General features: G+C 39.3%; 1 protein-coding gene across 1 annotated transcript in view; it reads right to left on the reverse strand.

Moving 5' to 3' along the window:
* The window catches only part of Cbl (Cbl proto-oncogene), a 76378-nt gene that overhangs the window by 51990 nt on the left and 6969 nt on the right, over positions 1 to 17419 (reverse strand). The window contains exon 2 of the mRNA XM_051197218.1: positions 3388 to 3635. Coding sequence (XP_051053175.1) covers positions 3388 to 3635 — 248 coding nt within the window. The remainder of the gene's footprint in view (positions 1 to 3387; positions 3636 to 17419) is intronic.

Genomic DNA, 17419 nt, shown 5'->3' on the forward strand with positions numbered 1-17419 from the left:
AGGCTGGCCTTGGAAGAGATTCACCTGCCTGTGTCTCCTGAGTGCTGGAACTAAAGGCATGCACCATAAACAACCAGCTTAAGCTTGCTTTTCTATACAATTCAGGACCATCTACCAAGGGTGGGACTGACCATAGTAGTCTGGGCCTTCCCACATCAACCATTAATCAAGAAAATGCCCCAGAGACTTTCCTACAGCCAGCCAATCTGATACAGACATTTTCCCAACTGAGGTTTCCTCATTCCAGATGACTTTAGCTTGTGTCAGTCAGGTTGATTAAAAATTAACCAACACAGAGCCCTGTAGTATATGAATCAATTTTAAAAAAGAAAAATTTCGGGGGCTAGAGATAGCTTAGAAGTTAAGAGCATTGGCAGCTTTTCCAGAGGCCATGGGTCCAATTCCCAGCACCCAAATGGTGGCTTTCAATTATAGCTCTAGTTCCAGAGGGGGGGTCCAACATCCTCTTCTGGTCTCTGTGGGCACTGTATGCCTACGGTGTATAGATATATATGCAGATAAAACACCATACACATAAAGTAAAAAATAAAAACAACCCCCAAAAAGCCTGTAAGCAACCAAAATGTAAGCCAGAAATCCATTCTTCATATTTAGGAAGTAAAATTGAGAGAGACAGGAATTGATAGAATCAGTGAAGTTTAAAACAGAGGCAAAGGTACTTACTTATAAAAATAGTCTAATTTTGGTATGAACAAATTACATATTTTGTTATATATAGTATATAATTACATTTAGTCATTGTGAATGCATATGAAAAGTACTTATTTTAGCCAGGTCAAATTACATGATTGATGTGGTGCTGTACATTAACGATATACAATCTGCTATAATATCTATGTTTACTACACAATAAAAACCCAATTAAGATAATAAAAGCTGGGGCTGAGCATGTAGATCCTTGGTAGAGTGCTTGCCCAGCATGCACAAAGCCCTTAGCTAAATCCTCAGCATCACATTAACTTGGCATGCCTGCGATCCCAGAACTCAGGAGGTGGAGACAGAAGGATCAGAGAATTTCAAGTTCATTCTCCAATATGTGGTGAGTTTAAGGATGCAAGGGACCCTTCTCCAAAATGAAGAAGAACACAACTCCCAACAACCCAAAACGAAAGCATAATTATATCATTTTTCTGAATGAGGAAATAAAGATCACATAGTTAAAAAAAAAAAAAAAAAGGCTAAGAAAAGATTAAAACCTTCAAGTTAGCTTCAGAATTTATCTACTTAGCCAGTGTACTATAATGGCCTTCAGGGATAAACCTTCAATCATTAAAAGAAGCACATCAAATGCTGTTCAGTATGCTCTAAGAAGATAGGAAGAGTTTCCATTTCACTATGAAAATGTTCTTAGGATTGACAAGACTGCATGCTTGCTGTTTAGCCTGATAACCTGAGTTCAATCCCTGGAACCCATGTGGTAAAGGAGAGAGCCTTCCCTCTCCCTCTCTCTCTGCCATGTCTGTTTGCATGTGCACCTGCACACACAAAAATAATTTTTAAAATTTACTAAAGTGAATACAGAAGCATGCTACTATTTTCAGTTTCTAGGGGAGGGGAAACAGAAGGACCCCTTGAGCCCCAGAGTTTGGAGCAGTCTGAACAATATAGCAAGAACCTACCTCTGAGATAATACCAACCCCCAAATATAAAAAATATTTTAATGCTCTTTTAAAAAAGAAATTGTTCTAGACAACTGATTATCTGGAAGAGACAGTCTAGAGTCATAACCAATCCTTACAGCCTGACTCCAACTGGACTTCCACTCATCCAACTCTAGTAATTCTAGACAAACCAGACTTCCCACATTCCTTAAACATAGTCCACAGGTTCTTGCTACTGTGTTAAAGGCTGACTTCTCTACCTAGAAACAACCTTCCTAATACTGCAACAGCTTGAATACAGTTTCTCATGTTGTGGTGACCCCCCAACCATAAAATTATCTCATTGCTACTTCTTAACTGTAATTTTACTATGTTATGAGTCATAAAATAAATATCTGATATATAGGATATCTGATATGTGCCCCTGTGAAGGAGTCATTTGATCCCAGAGTTGTGATCCACAGGTTGAGAACCACTGGCCTATACTATTCTATTCATCCTTCAGAATCTAGTTCAGCTCAAACATTTCTTGTGTCACCTTTGATACCATCTGATAGGCAAAACTGCATTCTCACAGCAATGTGTATATAGCTCTATTAAATCCTTGACAGATTACATATTTCAATATCTCTTCTCATCCCTAAAATTAGAGAGAACCTTGCTTATAATAACTGGCAAGTGCATTTTAAAGTTTTGTTCCTTATTGACTTAAATTGTTTAATAAAAGCAAATTGCAATATTTTAATCCCTCATATGTCAAAAACAAATAAAAAACAATATAAAATGATTAATTTGAGATTGGACCCAAAGCCTTGTGCATGCTATGAGTGTTCTACCACTCAAGTCTCTTTTTTTTTTTTTTATGTGTGTGCACATTATATCCATGTGTGTTCAGGCCTGTTCACTAGTGTGTGTGTCTCAGGTTCTGTCTCTGAATCTGGAGCTCACCACCTTTAAACTGGACAGGCTATGAGCTCCTAAATTCTCTCTACCCCCACCACCCTTTAGCACTAAAGATTTTACCCAACTCCAGGGGAAGGCAGGTATTATACATTTGTCTCTATTTATTCTAGCTAAAACTTGCTCTTATACATAAAGAAAATTCCAGTACAACTTGCTTTATTAAAAAAAAAAAAAAAAAAAAAAAAAAAGTTGAAGGAATGGTTCAGCAGGTAAAAGTGTTTGCTGACAAGTGATCTGCGTTCAATACCCAAAAATTCACATGGTGGAGGGTGAGAAAGAACCCTTACCTATACATTGTAAAAGGTATTTTTAAAAATTAAAAAATGCTGGATGTAGTGGCCCACACCTTTAATCCCAGCACTAGAGAGGCAGAGGCAGGCAGATCTCAGCCTGGTCTACAGAATGAGTTCCAGGACAGCCAGGACTATAGAGAAAACCCCTGTCTCAAAAGATTAAATACATAAAATTGAAATAAAAAACAAAAACCAATTTCAAGCACTATCTTCTTTGCCCTTATCTGACTGTGATTTATCAATCTGCTTCAGCTTCTGCTAACCTCAGCTCAACCTCAACCCTCTTTCAAACTCTGATCTACACACAAATGTCTGCATCTCCAAGAATCCAAAGGCTCTACTGCCTGCAACCTTTTTCTTTCATAGATAAATCTATTTCACCCAACAATGACCAAATGCTTACCATTTACATCAAATGTGAGCTTTCTACTCCCATTAAAATAAAATTCAAAGCAATCATCTGGCAGTCACAGACCTGAATTAATATTTGTGCAGTATTTCTCCATTACCTAGGCTGAGAATTCTCCTCATACATTCTTTCTTTTCCCTCCTTGAAGAGGCTTATAGTCTGCTTAGTTTTCTTCATCAAATTCTCCATGAACACCCTAAAATATTCATTTTCTCCAAGTGTCTCCATCTTCCCCTCGTATCTCGACAAGACAGTGCGGAGATGCTGGTAGGTGTCAGGTAGCAGGTCTAAGATATAAGGTGGGCTGTTCTTGAGTGCCAGCTTTGGGTTTTGACACAACCGCACCACCTGCAACAAAGGGAAAAAAAGGGCTATTACTCAGAGGACCTTAAAGGACAGCTTTCCTTTTTAAGTTACAAGCTATGAAGTATGTGCTTTGCATAAATATGAAAGATACATGAGGATAATAAATTATGTGTAACCCAATGCCATAGACAACCACTCTATACTAATGACCCTCCTACACAAATAGGTTTTTTTCTGAATTACGTAAGTTACATCTTTGTGTGTACATGTATTGGGGCATGTGCATGTGAGTGCAGGTACCATAGAATCCAAAAGAAAATCAGATCCCTTGGAACTAGAGTAACAAGCACTTAGTTATAAGCCACCATGCTAAACCAAATTTAGGTCTTCTGCAAGAGCAGTATGCGATCTTAACCCCCTAAGCCATCTGTCCAGCCCCAAGACATCTCTTCAAACTATGTGAGCTCAGTGGCAGAGCGCTGCCTACCATATACATACTTGGGGTCAAACCAGAACCTGGGGCAATAGAAGACTCTGAAAGACTAATAGTATAGACAACACAAGCAGGGATGGGGGTGGAATCTCCCACAAATGCCTGAAAATATGAAAGATGAAATAAAATATCAAGCAAGGCATGGTAACATACACTTTAATCCCAGCACTAGGGAGACAGAGGCAGGTAAATCTCTGTGAGTTCAAGACCAGACTGGTCTACATAGAGTGTTCCAAGCCAAACAAGGCTACATAGTGACTGTCTTTAAAAAAAAAAAAGCTCCAGACAGTTAATCCCAGCACTTGGGAGGCAGAGGCAAGCAGATCTCTGTGAGTATGAGGCCAGCCTGGTACACAGAAAGAGTTCCAGGACAGCCAGGGCTACACAAAGAAACCCTGTCACGAAAAACAAAACAAAAAAGCAAGAGCTGGACATGGTGGCACACAAATTAATCTCAGCACTTGGAGGCAGAGGCAGGCAGATTTGTTTAAGACAAAAGAAAATCCCCAGAAGTCCAGGGGCAGATAGAAAGAACATGACCATCCTGGAAGACAAATCTAAAATCTCTGCTCTGGTCCAGTATGTTGCCTGCACATATGCCTGCAGCGCAGGCCTGAAGAGGGCCCTGAAGTGAATTATAGATGGTTGTGGGCCACCATGTGGTTGCTGGGACCTCTGGAAAAAGCAACCAGTGCTCTTAACCTCTGAGCCATCTTTCCAGTGCCCTCCCCCCATCATCTATTTATTACAAAAACTGGTAATTTGTATTTATTCCTATTGTCTAATTTGTGCTATTTACAGTAATTACTCCTATGTTGGGACAAGACATTACTAGACAAAAAGTCCAGAAACAAACCACACAGACACAGATCTTGTATTTGTGGCAAGGAAGTGGTATTTCTCAAAAAAAAAAAAAAAAGTTAGAATAACTGAGTATCCATAGTGGGATTAAAAAAGAACTAAACCATCATATTAGTCTATGCATACATTCTCTGTGGATTACAGACCTAAATGTGGAAGGCAAGTCTAGAGAGCTTTATATTACACAAAAACTGCATCACTTCATAAACAGTACTATGAAAATGACAAACCATAACAGAAAACACTATTTAAATTCTACTACTGAAAAAGTAGGGAGAAGCAAAGAAAAATAAATAAGAAATAACTTCTGTTTAACAAGATATCATAAAAAGCCAGAACATGGTAGTACATGTCTGTAAACCCCAGCACCTAGGGGTTTTATTAGTATAGAAGACTTACAAGCTCAAGGCAGCCTGGGCTCCATAGGAAGACCCTATCTAAAAAAATAAAAATTAAAAGCAAAAGAAACACAACAGTCAAACAGTAACAACATTTACAAGTCAGAAGACACCAGCAGCATATTCCTATCTAGAGCATATGTCCAAACAAATATATGCAGGATGCATAAACAACACCTATAAGTCACTAAGAAAGATAAACTGTCAAGACTTAACAGGATCCTTACAAAAGATGGTGCCCAACCTCATTACTCCATTCTAGACTGAAAACCCTACAAAATCACAACCAGACAAATAACAAATTGGCCACACCAACCAATGGCAAGGAAATGAAGCAAAAGCACATTCAAATACTGCCGAAAACAACCAAAACTGACACAACCAACTTGTAAACAGATCAACAATACTGTCTGGTTAAAAATCTATACTCCGTGAACTGGGCGTGGTTGGGCACTTTAATCCCATCACCTAGGAGGGAGAGGCGGGTAGACCTCTCTGAGTTCAGGGCAGCCTGGTTTACATACTGGGTTCCAGAACAGCCAAGGAAAGACCCTGCCTCAAAAAAAGGTCAAAATTAAAAAAAAAAAAAAAAAAAAAAAAAAAAAAAAAAAAATTTGCCAGGCAGTGGTGGTTGCACGCCTCTATTCCCAACACTTGGGAGGCAGAGGCAGGCAAGTCTCTGTGAGTTTGAGGCCAGCCTAATCTACAAAGAGTGTTCCAGACAGTCTCTAAAACCTACAGAGAAAAAAACCCTGTCTTGGGTGGGGGGGAGGGAAGGAAGAAAAGAAAGAAAAAAAAAACAATTTTTTTCCTGCCTATTCTTTCTCAGAACTCTTCTAGAATTGAATTATGAATACTTATGACTATATTCAATCTTTTTGTCTGAACATCTCAGTATGGAATTTTCCTCTAGCATTCTACTTCACTAATTCTTTCTTCAGCCTAATTTATGCTCTAAAATCTACCCCTACATAAACCAATCTATTTCTGTTTCATTCTTATTCCTAAAACTCTGGGCTTGTGGAAGTCAACCCAACTGTTTCCCAGGGCCCCTTTCCTGTGTTTTGTCCTTCTTCACATGAATAATTTGGCTGTCATCCAAAACTAGTAATTTTAAAGTTTGAGACTACCTCAAACGTCAGTCAGTTCTTAAAGCTTGATTCATCTTTCAAAACCTGACCTCAAAATGTCTCACTGCCTAGAACAGTAGTGCTCCACCTTCTTCATGTTGTTGTGACCTCCAACCATAAAATTATTTCATTGCTACTTCATAACTGTAATTTTGCTACTGTTATGAAAAATGTGACCCCAAAAAGGCATTACCCATAGGGTGAGAACCACTGGCCTATATAAATGCTCTGTGTCCTCTAACTTTGTTAACTATTGGTGTCTTTGGTTAGAAACAGACAAGTTAAGCTAAGTATGGCAGTAGGGTATATCTTTAATTTCAGAGCAGGAATCTGTTGCAGGAGTGCCTCAAGCTCAAGGACCACCTGGATTAGAAAGCATAGTTTTAAGAAAAAAAAAAAAATCCAAAAATCAAAGAGATGGGGACTTCAGATATGCACAAAGATACCAGACTCCACAAAGCTGTCTGGACCAGAAGGAATGATAATGTCCCATCCTGTCTCCAAATGTGGTTGTCCAAAAAACATAATGAGGATGAAGATTTACTCAGCAAGATCTATATACCTGGTTAACCTACATTCCTGTTACCACTAAAACACAAAACAACAACAATAAAACAAACTACAATCAGTACAGAGAACAAACTACAGGATGTCGAAACTATAAAATGCAAAAGGAAAATTTTAAATAGTAAGTAACTGGATTAGCTGGGTATAGTGGCACACTCCTGTAAATCCAGTACTCAAAAAGTAGAGGTAGGTAGATCAGAGTTCAAGGCCAGTCTAGGATATACCAAGAAACAAAAAGAAAGGGGAAAAGAAGAATAAGGAATAAAGAAAGAAGGGAAGAAAATAAAGCACCAAGCAAAGGCATAGTTTAAGATTACTAGCAGATGGGGCTGGAGAGATGGCTCAGCAGTTAAAGGTACTGACTGCTATTCCAGGGGACCTGGGTTCAAATCCCAGCACCCACATGCAACTCAACACTGTAACTCCAAGATCTGACACTCTTCACACAAACCTAACTACAGGTAAAACACCAATGCATTTAAAATAAAAAGCAAGTAAGTGTTTTAAAAATTACTGTCAGAGTACTTGCAGATAGACCTTCTTATATCCCCAAAAGCATATTATAAACTCTTTTGTGATGTCTAAATTACTCATTCAATAAATATATCTTAGCTATCTTTCCTTACTATTTGAATTATGCTGTTTTCAACTCTTCATGAAGAATATCATGGTGAGTGAGACACATGCTTAGGCATGTTTACTTAAATGGATCCCAGCTGCCAGGTGTGAAGGCACACACCTATAATATTCCCAATATAATGTCAATACTCAGAGGCAGGAGCAAGTAGATCTATGCCAGCAACTAACCATTTTATTCTCGGCAGATCATTTTTGGTACACTTGGAAAATAGCCCTAGGTAAGGCTAGCAAATAAAGACAAGTTACCTAATCAAAAATACTTGATGTATAAATATTTTAGCATTACTTTAGGAAGCTACTCATTCCATGAAGTACTAAGAAAGGAACAACTTAACCAAGAAGAAAGGCACCATTCAGAAGACCATTATATTCTAAACTGGACAGTTAAAACTTTATATTAATAAAACAAATGGTTCTCAATTTGCATTACATTCCAAATCTCATTGTAATTTGATGCCACAGCTCAGAAGAAGAATGATAATGAACTCCTGGTAAAACAATAGGAAATGAAACTTGAAATGCAGGTCAGAAGGACCACACCAACTAAATAGACTCCTAAAACTAGAAGAAAGGGGACCAAAATGGGTTTAGACAGCAACAAATACATAGATAAGGAGGAGGCAGTTAAATGAAGCCTCATGACTTCATTCTTTCTCATTATACATGTCAATTGCTAGGAAATAAAGTGAAAAGACAAGGTCCCTGAATTTGACAGAGGTTATCAAGCAAAAAAAAAAAAAAAAAAAAAAAGGAAGAAATCAACAAAGAAAGGAAGTATCAGTCTCAGTCTCTGCAGAGAAAGTAGGATAATAAAAAAGTGCTGGGTGACTGCTTTAAAACAACAGACAGGTTTCTATGAGGTGGTATTTACACTAAGAGCTGAAATCACAGAAAGAGTCCAGAGAGTCCAGTCTGTACAAATAGTGTAAGAGGAGCCACAAGACACCTACCTCAGCGGTCCTAAGGTGCCACAGTGTTGAGTTTAACCTGAGGACTATGAAGGATGCAAAGGTCAATTAGACTAAAGTGCAGCCACCAAGGCACTAAATGTGACTAAGAGATTTAAGGGTCAGTTAAGAGATACTACAAATATCAAATTTAAGTTTTCAATTAACATTTAAAAGAACTAAATCATACTTTAATATTTGTAAGACTGTACCAACCAAATATAAAAATGTTCAGCCTCAGTCATTTACCTTAAAAAAAACTTAACCTGAGCCTCAATACACTTACCTATAGAGATAAAATCTATCTCATAAAATGTGGGTAAAAGGGCCAATGAAGTAGTCATCCAATATATATAGTCCCCTCCCATTTCCATACAACTTGATCAGCAGAATTGAGAGGAAGAAATAATGATAGCTATGGCATCAATCTGCAGGTCCAGTGGTACACATCCAGAAAAGCAAGAGAATCAGGAGTTCAAGGCCAGCTTAGGCTATATAACTAGATCCTGTCTCAAAACAAAATAAGAATAACACACATGCACACACACTCCCATGTCCTTACTTCTCTGCTGATCAGCATTAAAACTGCACCAGTGAACTGAGGCTGCATTCCAAGTTAAGTAACATACTAAAACCTTTTAGTCTCTACTTGGGGCACATTTCTGAGTTTGCATGTACTCAAGAGTTTAACAGTTTGTGCATCAAAATAAAAATACAGGAGAGAACAGAATGGTAGACCTCACATTACCTTTTGCTGACTCCCAGAAGCCAGTAATATTCCTACCACCCTGGGCCATGCCAGTTTCTTTCCCAGTCCTATAGTAGTCAGAAATCAAGAAAGAGGTAAAATGCAGCAAGTAAAAAAAGAATAGAAAAATCAATCCCCCACAATAGTTTTTACCCCTTCAAAGACAGAAGCCAAAATATGCAAGGTGGCTAATGGCTTTAATTCCAGAGACAGGCAGATCTTCATGAGTTCGAGGTCACCCTGATATACACGGCAAGTTCCAAGATAGTCAGGGCTAAAAAGTGAGACCGTCCATCTCTCAAAAAACCAGAAGAGCCAGGCAGTGGTGGCATACACCTTTAATCCCAGCAGCACTTGGGAGACAGAAGCAGACAGATCTCTAAATTTGAGGCCTGGTTTACAGAGGGAGGTCCAGGACAGCCAAGTCTACACTGAGAAACCTTGTCTTGAAAAACCAAAGCCAGACCCATGCAATGTACTTCTCACAAATGGTATTTGTACTTTGTTAAAACATGATCTTATAATCCCAACACCCAAAAGGCAGAGGCAGGCACATCTCTGTGAATTTGAGGCTATGCTGGTCTGTAGAGAGAATTCCAGGGCAGCTGTGCTACACAGAGAAACCCTGCCTCAAAAAAAAAAAAAAAAAAAAAAAAAAAAAGCAAAATCAAAGGCTTAAAAGAGATTAAATGTCTGCTTTTTCCAAAAGATTTTTTCAAATGAATCACTGCACCAACAGGGAAATCAGCATTCCACTAACTCCAAGTCCTCACCTATGGAACATTAACACTGACCATAAAGAAAATACAGAGGTAAGTGTACTCTTAATATTAATATATTCTCTAAGGAAGAATTCTCTAAGGCTTAAGCATTTGTAGCCTTTTAAAAGGCATTCCAAAGGGCCCTCTGCGAATAATTCAAGTGAAGAGTTAACACACATCAAAAACCATTATGATTTAGAGATTTTTACACTGGCAGCCAGTTAATCTCCTAGGCATAAATGCATACTGCTGAACTTTAAAATCAAGCCCAACATGGTGGCCTTAAATCCCAGCACTCAGGAGACAGAGGCAGGAGGATCTGAGATCAGCCTACTCTACATAGCAAGTTCCAAGACAGTAAGAACTATAGAGACCCTATCTCTAGATAGATAGATAGATAGATAGATAGATAGATAGATAGACAGACAGACAGATAATTCATCAAAAAGTTTCAGAAATAAAAAGAATTTTGTTTTTTCCAAAAGCACTGGGTGTTGGTGGTACATTCCTGTAAACCCAGAACATGAGAGGCTGAAGAAGGACAATTCTGGTAAGTTTGAGGCCAGCTTGAGCTACATAGTGAGTACCAAGTAAGTCAAGGATAAATAGCAAGACCCTGTCTTAAAAAAAAAAAAAAAAAAAAAAAAAAAAGGAAAGAAAAGAAAAAGAAAACTAAACTTAAAGGATAAAAAACTGTTCTTAGTCTTATCCTCTAGTTTGGCAAACTTTATTTTATATGTCTTTCAAAAGTGGCTGCTTTTTATTTATTTCTAGCTATATATTTACAGAATCCCTCAGAACAATGTCAAAAAGACATGTGCTTAGCTCTGGGAAACTAACAGTGTCCTTGTACAGCTGCCACATGTCCATTCGTGATAGTTTCTCACTGGCTTGACTTCTCCCTTTGCTTCTGCCAAGGCTCACTGGTCAATAGACAAAAAGAAAAGCAAAAGACACAAAAACCCAAGATTGGAAACTGCTATGTTCACAATGAAGAGAAGTAAAACCATGTTTAAATACTGCTACACTGGGGGGGGGGGGGGACAGTGATATGGCTTAACTGGGAAAGAAACTTGACTCCAGACCTGACAACCTTGGTTTACTTTCAGAACCCATATGGAGGGAGAAGCTGTCACCTGACCTCCACATGTCTATCATAGTATGCATGTACATACACAACACACATACACACACACACACACACACACAGAGAGTTTAAAAAAAAATCACTGAATTTTTATAAAGTGAAAACCACAGAAATCAGTGTCTAGACCTACTTCTGTTCAAAATACAGATTTTTTTTCAACCAGTCAGGAATTTGCATATCCAAATAGGCAGAAAAGGTATATCTAAGCCTGTTTTCTAAGGGCAAGAACTTGTCTCTGGTCTCAGAACAAAAATGTAGCACTCAATAAATAATCTGCAAATATTCTGTGTCATGACACTTAATTTTTTAAATAAATGCTTTTGTCTCCAGAGTTCAGCCTATCCGTAGCAGTGTTTTTTAACTTAAGCATGATATATGTGCATGCCCATGTGGGGTCTGGACAACCTCAGGTGCCGTCATTCTTTGAGACGGTCTCTCACTCACTAGCATGGCTCTCAACAAGTAAGCAGGGCTGGCTGGCAATGCATTTCAGAGATCCTCCTGTCCTCACCCCAGCCAGTACTGGCATCACAAGCATGACATTGCCCAGTTTCTGACATAGTGCCGGGACTCAGATTCTGGTTCTCACGCTAGTGAGCAAAGCACTTCACCACTGAACCATCTCCTCAGCTCCCAATGACACACACTCTTCATTTTACACATTGTTCTTTACAAGGAATAAAAATTGCAGGCCAGAAAAATGCCTCAGCAGATAAAATTGCTAGTCACACATGTGGGACAACCTGAGTTCCATCCCTAGAACCAACGTGAAAGGCTAGGCCCACTGCTGCACATCTGTAATCCTACTGTTCTTATAGCAAGCAAGATGGGAAGTGGAGGACTGCCCAAAGCTCCAGAGCCAGCTGGTCTGGAGTTCACAGCACAGCAGAAATGGGAGGAGAGTCTGTCTCACAGGGAAGAAACCCAAACCCAACTCCCAAAAGCAGCCCTGACCTCCATTGCATGAACAAACATAACACATCCACACACACCCTCAAAACCCTCTCAAAACACACACACACACACACACACACACACAACACACACACACACACACTTTAAAGAAACAAATTGCTACGCTACTAAAACTAACATTTGCCAAGTGGAGCTATACATAAAAGAGAATGTAAAACTTGACTACAATTTTGAAACCAGAAATATTGTTCACAAGCATAGGAAACATAGTAGGAAAGGTCAGAGACCCAGGGTCTGGGTCTACTCTGGTGGCTTTAGACATTAACTACATAATCATGAGTATGGGCAATTACTCATTTTTCTGAACTTCAATTTTGTCTGTAAATTTAAGCATCAGGTCAATTTCTTTCTAAAGCATCTTAAAATTTCAGGGTTAGCCAGGCTGGGTTGCACACACTTGACCTGTAATCCCAGCACTTGAAGAGGTAAAGGAAGATGGAGATTTCAAGGCTGCCTGAGCCTCAAGATACTGTCTCACAAATAAAGAAGGAAGGGAGGGAGGGAGGGAGGGAGGGAGGGAGGGAGGGAGGAAGGGTTATGAGTAGTTTTCCCTGCCATTCAGATCCCACCGCCATGCCAGCCCTAAATAACACACACAGACGCTGCTGTAGGCCAGTTACTTGTTTCTTATTGGCTAGCTCTCTCTTAAATATTAACCCATTTCTATTAATCTAAGTACTTCCACGTGGTCTTATCTTACCGGAGAGAGGGGCTGGCATTCTACCCTGTAGTCCTCCATCCTGGATCTCCCTCCTACTTCCTCTCTCCTCCTAGTTTCCTAGCCCTGCCTCTCTTGCTTTCCTATTGGCCAACAGTGCTTTATTCATTAACCAATATAAGAAACATATTTACAGAATGACATCTCCCATCAAAAAAGGAAGGGAGAAAGGAAGAAAGAAAGAACGAACGAATGAAAGAAAGAGCGAGCCAGGGAGCTGTCTCAGTGGTGAAGAGCTCTTACTGTTTTTGTAGAGGACAGGAGTTCAATTCCAAGCATCCATATTAGATGGCTCACAACTACCTGTAACTTCGTTGCATGGGAATCCTACTCACCTGTACTTGCATACATGTAACTAAAAATACATCTCTTTTTTTTTTTTTTTTTAACCAAAATAAATAAATAAATAAATCCCGCAGAAACTTCAGATGAAACTCCAAGCTTGGTGTGAAGGAGCACAACCTATGATCCTAGCACTAGGCAGGTAAGAAGAGGCTTACAGTGTGTTTGGACCTGTCTCAAAATCCCAACTCCACCATCTCAGAACCTAAAGACAGCTAATGGTTTTGCAAGTGTAATACTCAGGGAAACTTTTAAACAAAAAGAAGTGATAACTGTTTTCCACAAACAAATCTGCAACCTATACTTTTCAAAGAAACTTACTGTCACTAATAATTTAGGGCCCAAAGGAAAAAGCCTCTTTCTTCTAACTACTCTCCAATATTGATTTATCAAAACTCCATTCAGGTTCTTGAATTATACTGTTATGAAGTGCTACCCAACAGCATGTCACAAATACAATGCCACTTAAAACTCATTACCAATCTCATTACTTTCATTTATCACACCAGTTGAAAAACAAAATACATTCAATATAAAATGACATGTTCTGACAACCATTCTTCATGGTTAAGCTTTTATACATACTCTATTTCTAAAGAGAAAAACATAACTATCTAGAATTAATCAGTTTAACTTCAAACCAAATGGTAACATGAATGAGAAACATTAGAAAAAACTTGTGGATGCCATCACACTACAATTTCAGATTAAGGCATTACAGAAGTTCCTGCTTAAGCAAAAGTCCCTCCCTTTTCCCAATCCTTAAATCTCCTCGTGGGATTAATCAGCAGCCTGGCTCAAAATCTCTAAGAAAGTCCTCAGAGCCCTTTCTATACTTACAATGTATCACAGATTGTGGGTTTTGTTTCTTGGGTTTCTCTGCCTAGCTTTGGAGCCTGTCCTGGAACATTCTTTGTAGACTAGGTTGGCCTTGAACTAGCAGAGACCCACCTGCCTCTGCCTCACAAGTGCTGGGATTAAAGGAATGTGCTACCACCGCCCTGCCAAATTTTTTAAAGCAAAAAAATTCTCACTCCCCCCCCACACACCTGAGACAGTTTCTCTATGTAACTTTAGCTGTCATGGAACATGCTCTGTAGACCATGCTGACCTTGAACTCACAAAGATCTGCCTGCCTCTGACTCCCAAGGGCTAGAATTAAAGGCATGTGATACCAAAGCCCAGAAGAAGAAAAAAAAAAAAATCTCACTGAGCTGGGCACTGGTGGCTCATACTTTTAATCCCAGCACTTGGGAGGCAGAGGCAAGTTGATCTTCGTAAATTTGAGGTCAGCCTGCCTACAAAGGGAGTTCTAAGACTGGTAGGACTACACAAGAAACACTTAGTCTAAAAAAGAAAGAAAGAAAGAAAGAAAGAAAGAAAGAAAGAAAGAAAGAAAGAAAGGAAGGAAGGAAGAAAGAAAGAAAAAAAGAAGGAAGAAAGAAAGCAAGCTCACTGTATATTTTAAGAATGTATTACTTCCACCTGGCCCACACCTTTAGTCCCAGCACTTGGGAGGCAGAGGCAGATGGATTTCAGTGAGTTCCAGACTAGCCTGGTCTACAAGAGCTAGTTCCAGGACAGGCTCCAAAGCTACACAGGGAAACCCTGTCTTGAAAAACCATACACACACCAAAAAAAGTACTACTTTCATAATTTAAGATACTACATAGCCATTTCTTTAACAGAAAAGTCCAGCTTTTCTAAATAATAGCAACTGTGGTATATTGCCTTGCTATATCAAGTGTGCTCCTAAGACCAGGTGGACTATCTCCTGGATGATGGTCAGGAATGCAGAGTCCTAGGCCCCACCCCAGACCTACCAGTTTCTCACATTCAACAGGCCCTCCCTCCAGGTGATCTGAACTCATGTTAAACTTTAAGGATCACTAGTTCACCAGTTCAAGAGCCACTTGAAGAAAGGGAAGGAGATGAAAAAACAGCTCAGTTGAAAAAGCATTTATCTTGCAAGCATGAAGACCTGAATTCAACCCCCAAAATCACATTGACAGCATCAAATAACAACAAAAACAGGTGTAGTGTCACTTAGGTCCCAGCACTGGGCAGGGAGAAACAGGCAAATCCCTGGGGCTAGCTGGGATTATGTAATGTAGCTAGCCTGGCCTACTAGCCAGTTCCAAAATGAAAAGGTGGAAGGTGTCTTGAGGAATGACAAGCACGCACGCGCGCACGCACGCGCACACACACAGTAACTTGTAAATTTTTCTTAATGTACATTAAGACATTAAATACAGTATTTTGAGATTTCTTGAGCTATAAAGAGATGTGAAATTATAAACTGTTCCAAGATATAAAGAATGACTAATTACTGATCCTTGGTTATGTTGGTCTGGAGTAAATGTTTAGCTAGACAGGATTTAAACAGTATTCTCAAGAGTTTCACCTACAGTACCAGAAGAGGGGAGAAAAGTAAAAGAGACCAATGCTAAAAACTTAACAACCTACTAGTCAATAATGCAGTAAATGACTCAAAAATAATGCTCTCCATTCCATTCTTAACCTCTGAGCTATCACTCCAGCCCCTCCCTCTCCATTCCATTCTTACAGCCACTCAGGAAATGGGACATGGGGTGGAGGAAGGGACTCTAGATACTTCTGGAGAGGGTATTCATTTGGAGTATGAGAGTAAACGTGGACTTCTACATTGTCCTACATATTTTATGATTTTTTTTTTCTTTCTCTCAACAAAGTGCTACAAATCCATACAGCTCTTCAAAACAGATCTAAAGAAAAATGGGGTCTTGAGAATGGTACCTGGATGCCTATGACCCTAACACTTAAGAGGCTAAAAAAGAGGACTTCAAAAAAAAAAAAAAAAAAAAAGTTCAGCTTGGGCTACACAGTAAGGTCCTATCTACAAAACAAAACAAAACTACTCTAAACTATCTAATGAAGCACCAAAGAATTCACCAGAAAGGTAGCATGCAAGCAGTCAGTAGTAAGTTAAGGTACTGTGGCATCAGACTTAACTAAGCACTTCTTACCCACTACTCATTCCAAAAGATACAGAGAAAAAAGATCGAGTCATTACTGAGTCCCTGTGTCATCAGTGCTGTCATGTCCTGTCCTCACCCCACCACCGCAGTCCCTCGTGGACCCCAGAACCTTTTGCACAGCTAACAAGCACACTGCCACTGAGCTACAGTCCCAGCACATCATTGTGGATTTCTGATGGCTATGGTTATGTCTAAGTAGTGAACCATTTCTTTCACCAGTACCTGGATCTCCAGGGACATGTACCACCAATGTCATTATTAGAACCCTTTCCCCCTTCTGGAAGCTATTGTAGGAAGGCACATTGTGGGGGACAGCACAAGGCTGCTTTCCAGTACTGACTACTCCCACCTGTTTCCTTCCAGCACAAAATGTGCTAAACACAAAAACACTTACAATGGCTTGCTTGTTACAATCCCCCTTATTACAAACCTAATGTATATCAGAATTAGCAAGTCCTTTGTAAACTGTGATTAAAATTTAGGCTGTTTTCAAACTAAAACTTACTCCACTTTTTTTTAATGTTCCAGGTTAATCATTACAGAAATGATTTTTTTCACAGTATTATATATGTTTGCATACAGCATGAATTCTACTAAGAGGGAAGAATCAGAGACCAATTTGATCAATTATCAGTTTTATTATGTGTAAACTACGAGCTAATAAGAGCAAACAAAAAGTTTAGCCTTGATTTAATCCTACCTTAAAAATATTTTTTATTGCTGGGCAGTAGTGGTACTTGCCTTTAGTCACAGCACTTGGGAGGAAGAGGCAGCCAGATTCTGAGTTCTGAGTTCACGGCCAACCTGGTCTACGGAGCAAGTTCCAGGATAGCCAGGGCTACACCGAGAAACCTTGACTGAAAATACTAAATAAATAAATAGAAAAACAGACAAATTTTTTGTGAGTACAAACATTTTGCCTGCATGTTCACCAGTGTACTGTGTCCATCCCTGGTGCCATGGTAGCCATAAGAGGACATCAGATCCCTTAGAACTAGAGGTAAAAAAGGCTATGAGTTGCCGGGAGGTGGTGGCACACGCCTTTAATCCCTGCACTCGGGAGGCAGAGGCAGGTGAATCTCT

The sequence above is a fragment of the Phodopus roborovskii genome, unplaced genomic scaffold (assembly GCF_943737965.1).
Source record: "Phodopus roborovskii unplaced genomic scaffold, PHOROB, whole genome shotgun sequence".
Classification (NCBI taxonomy): Eukaryota; Metazoa; Chordata; class Mammalia; order Rodentia; family Cricetidae; genus Phodopus; species Phodopus roborovskii.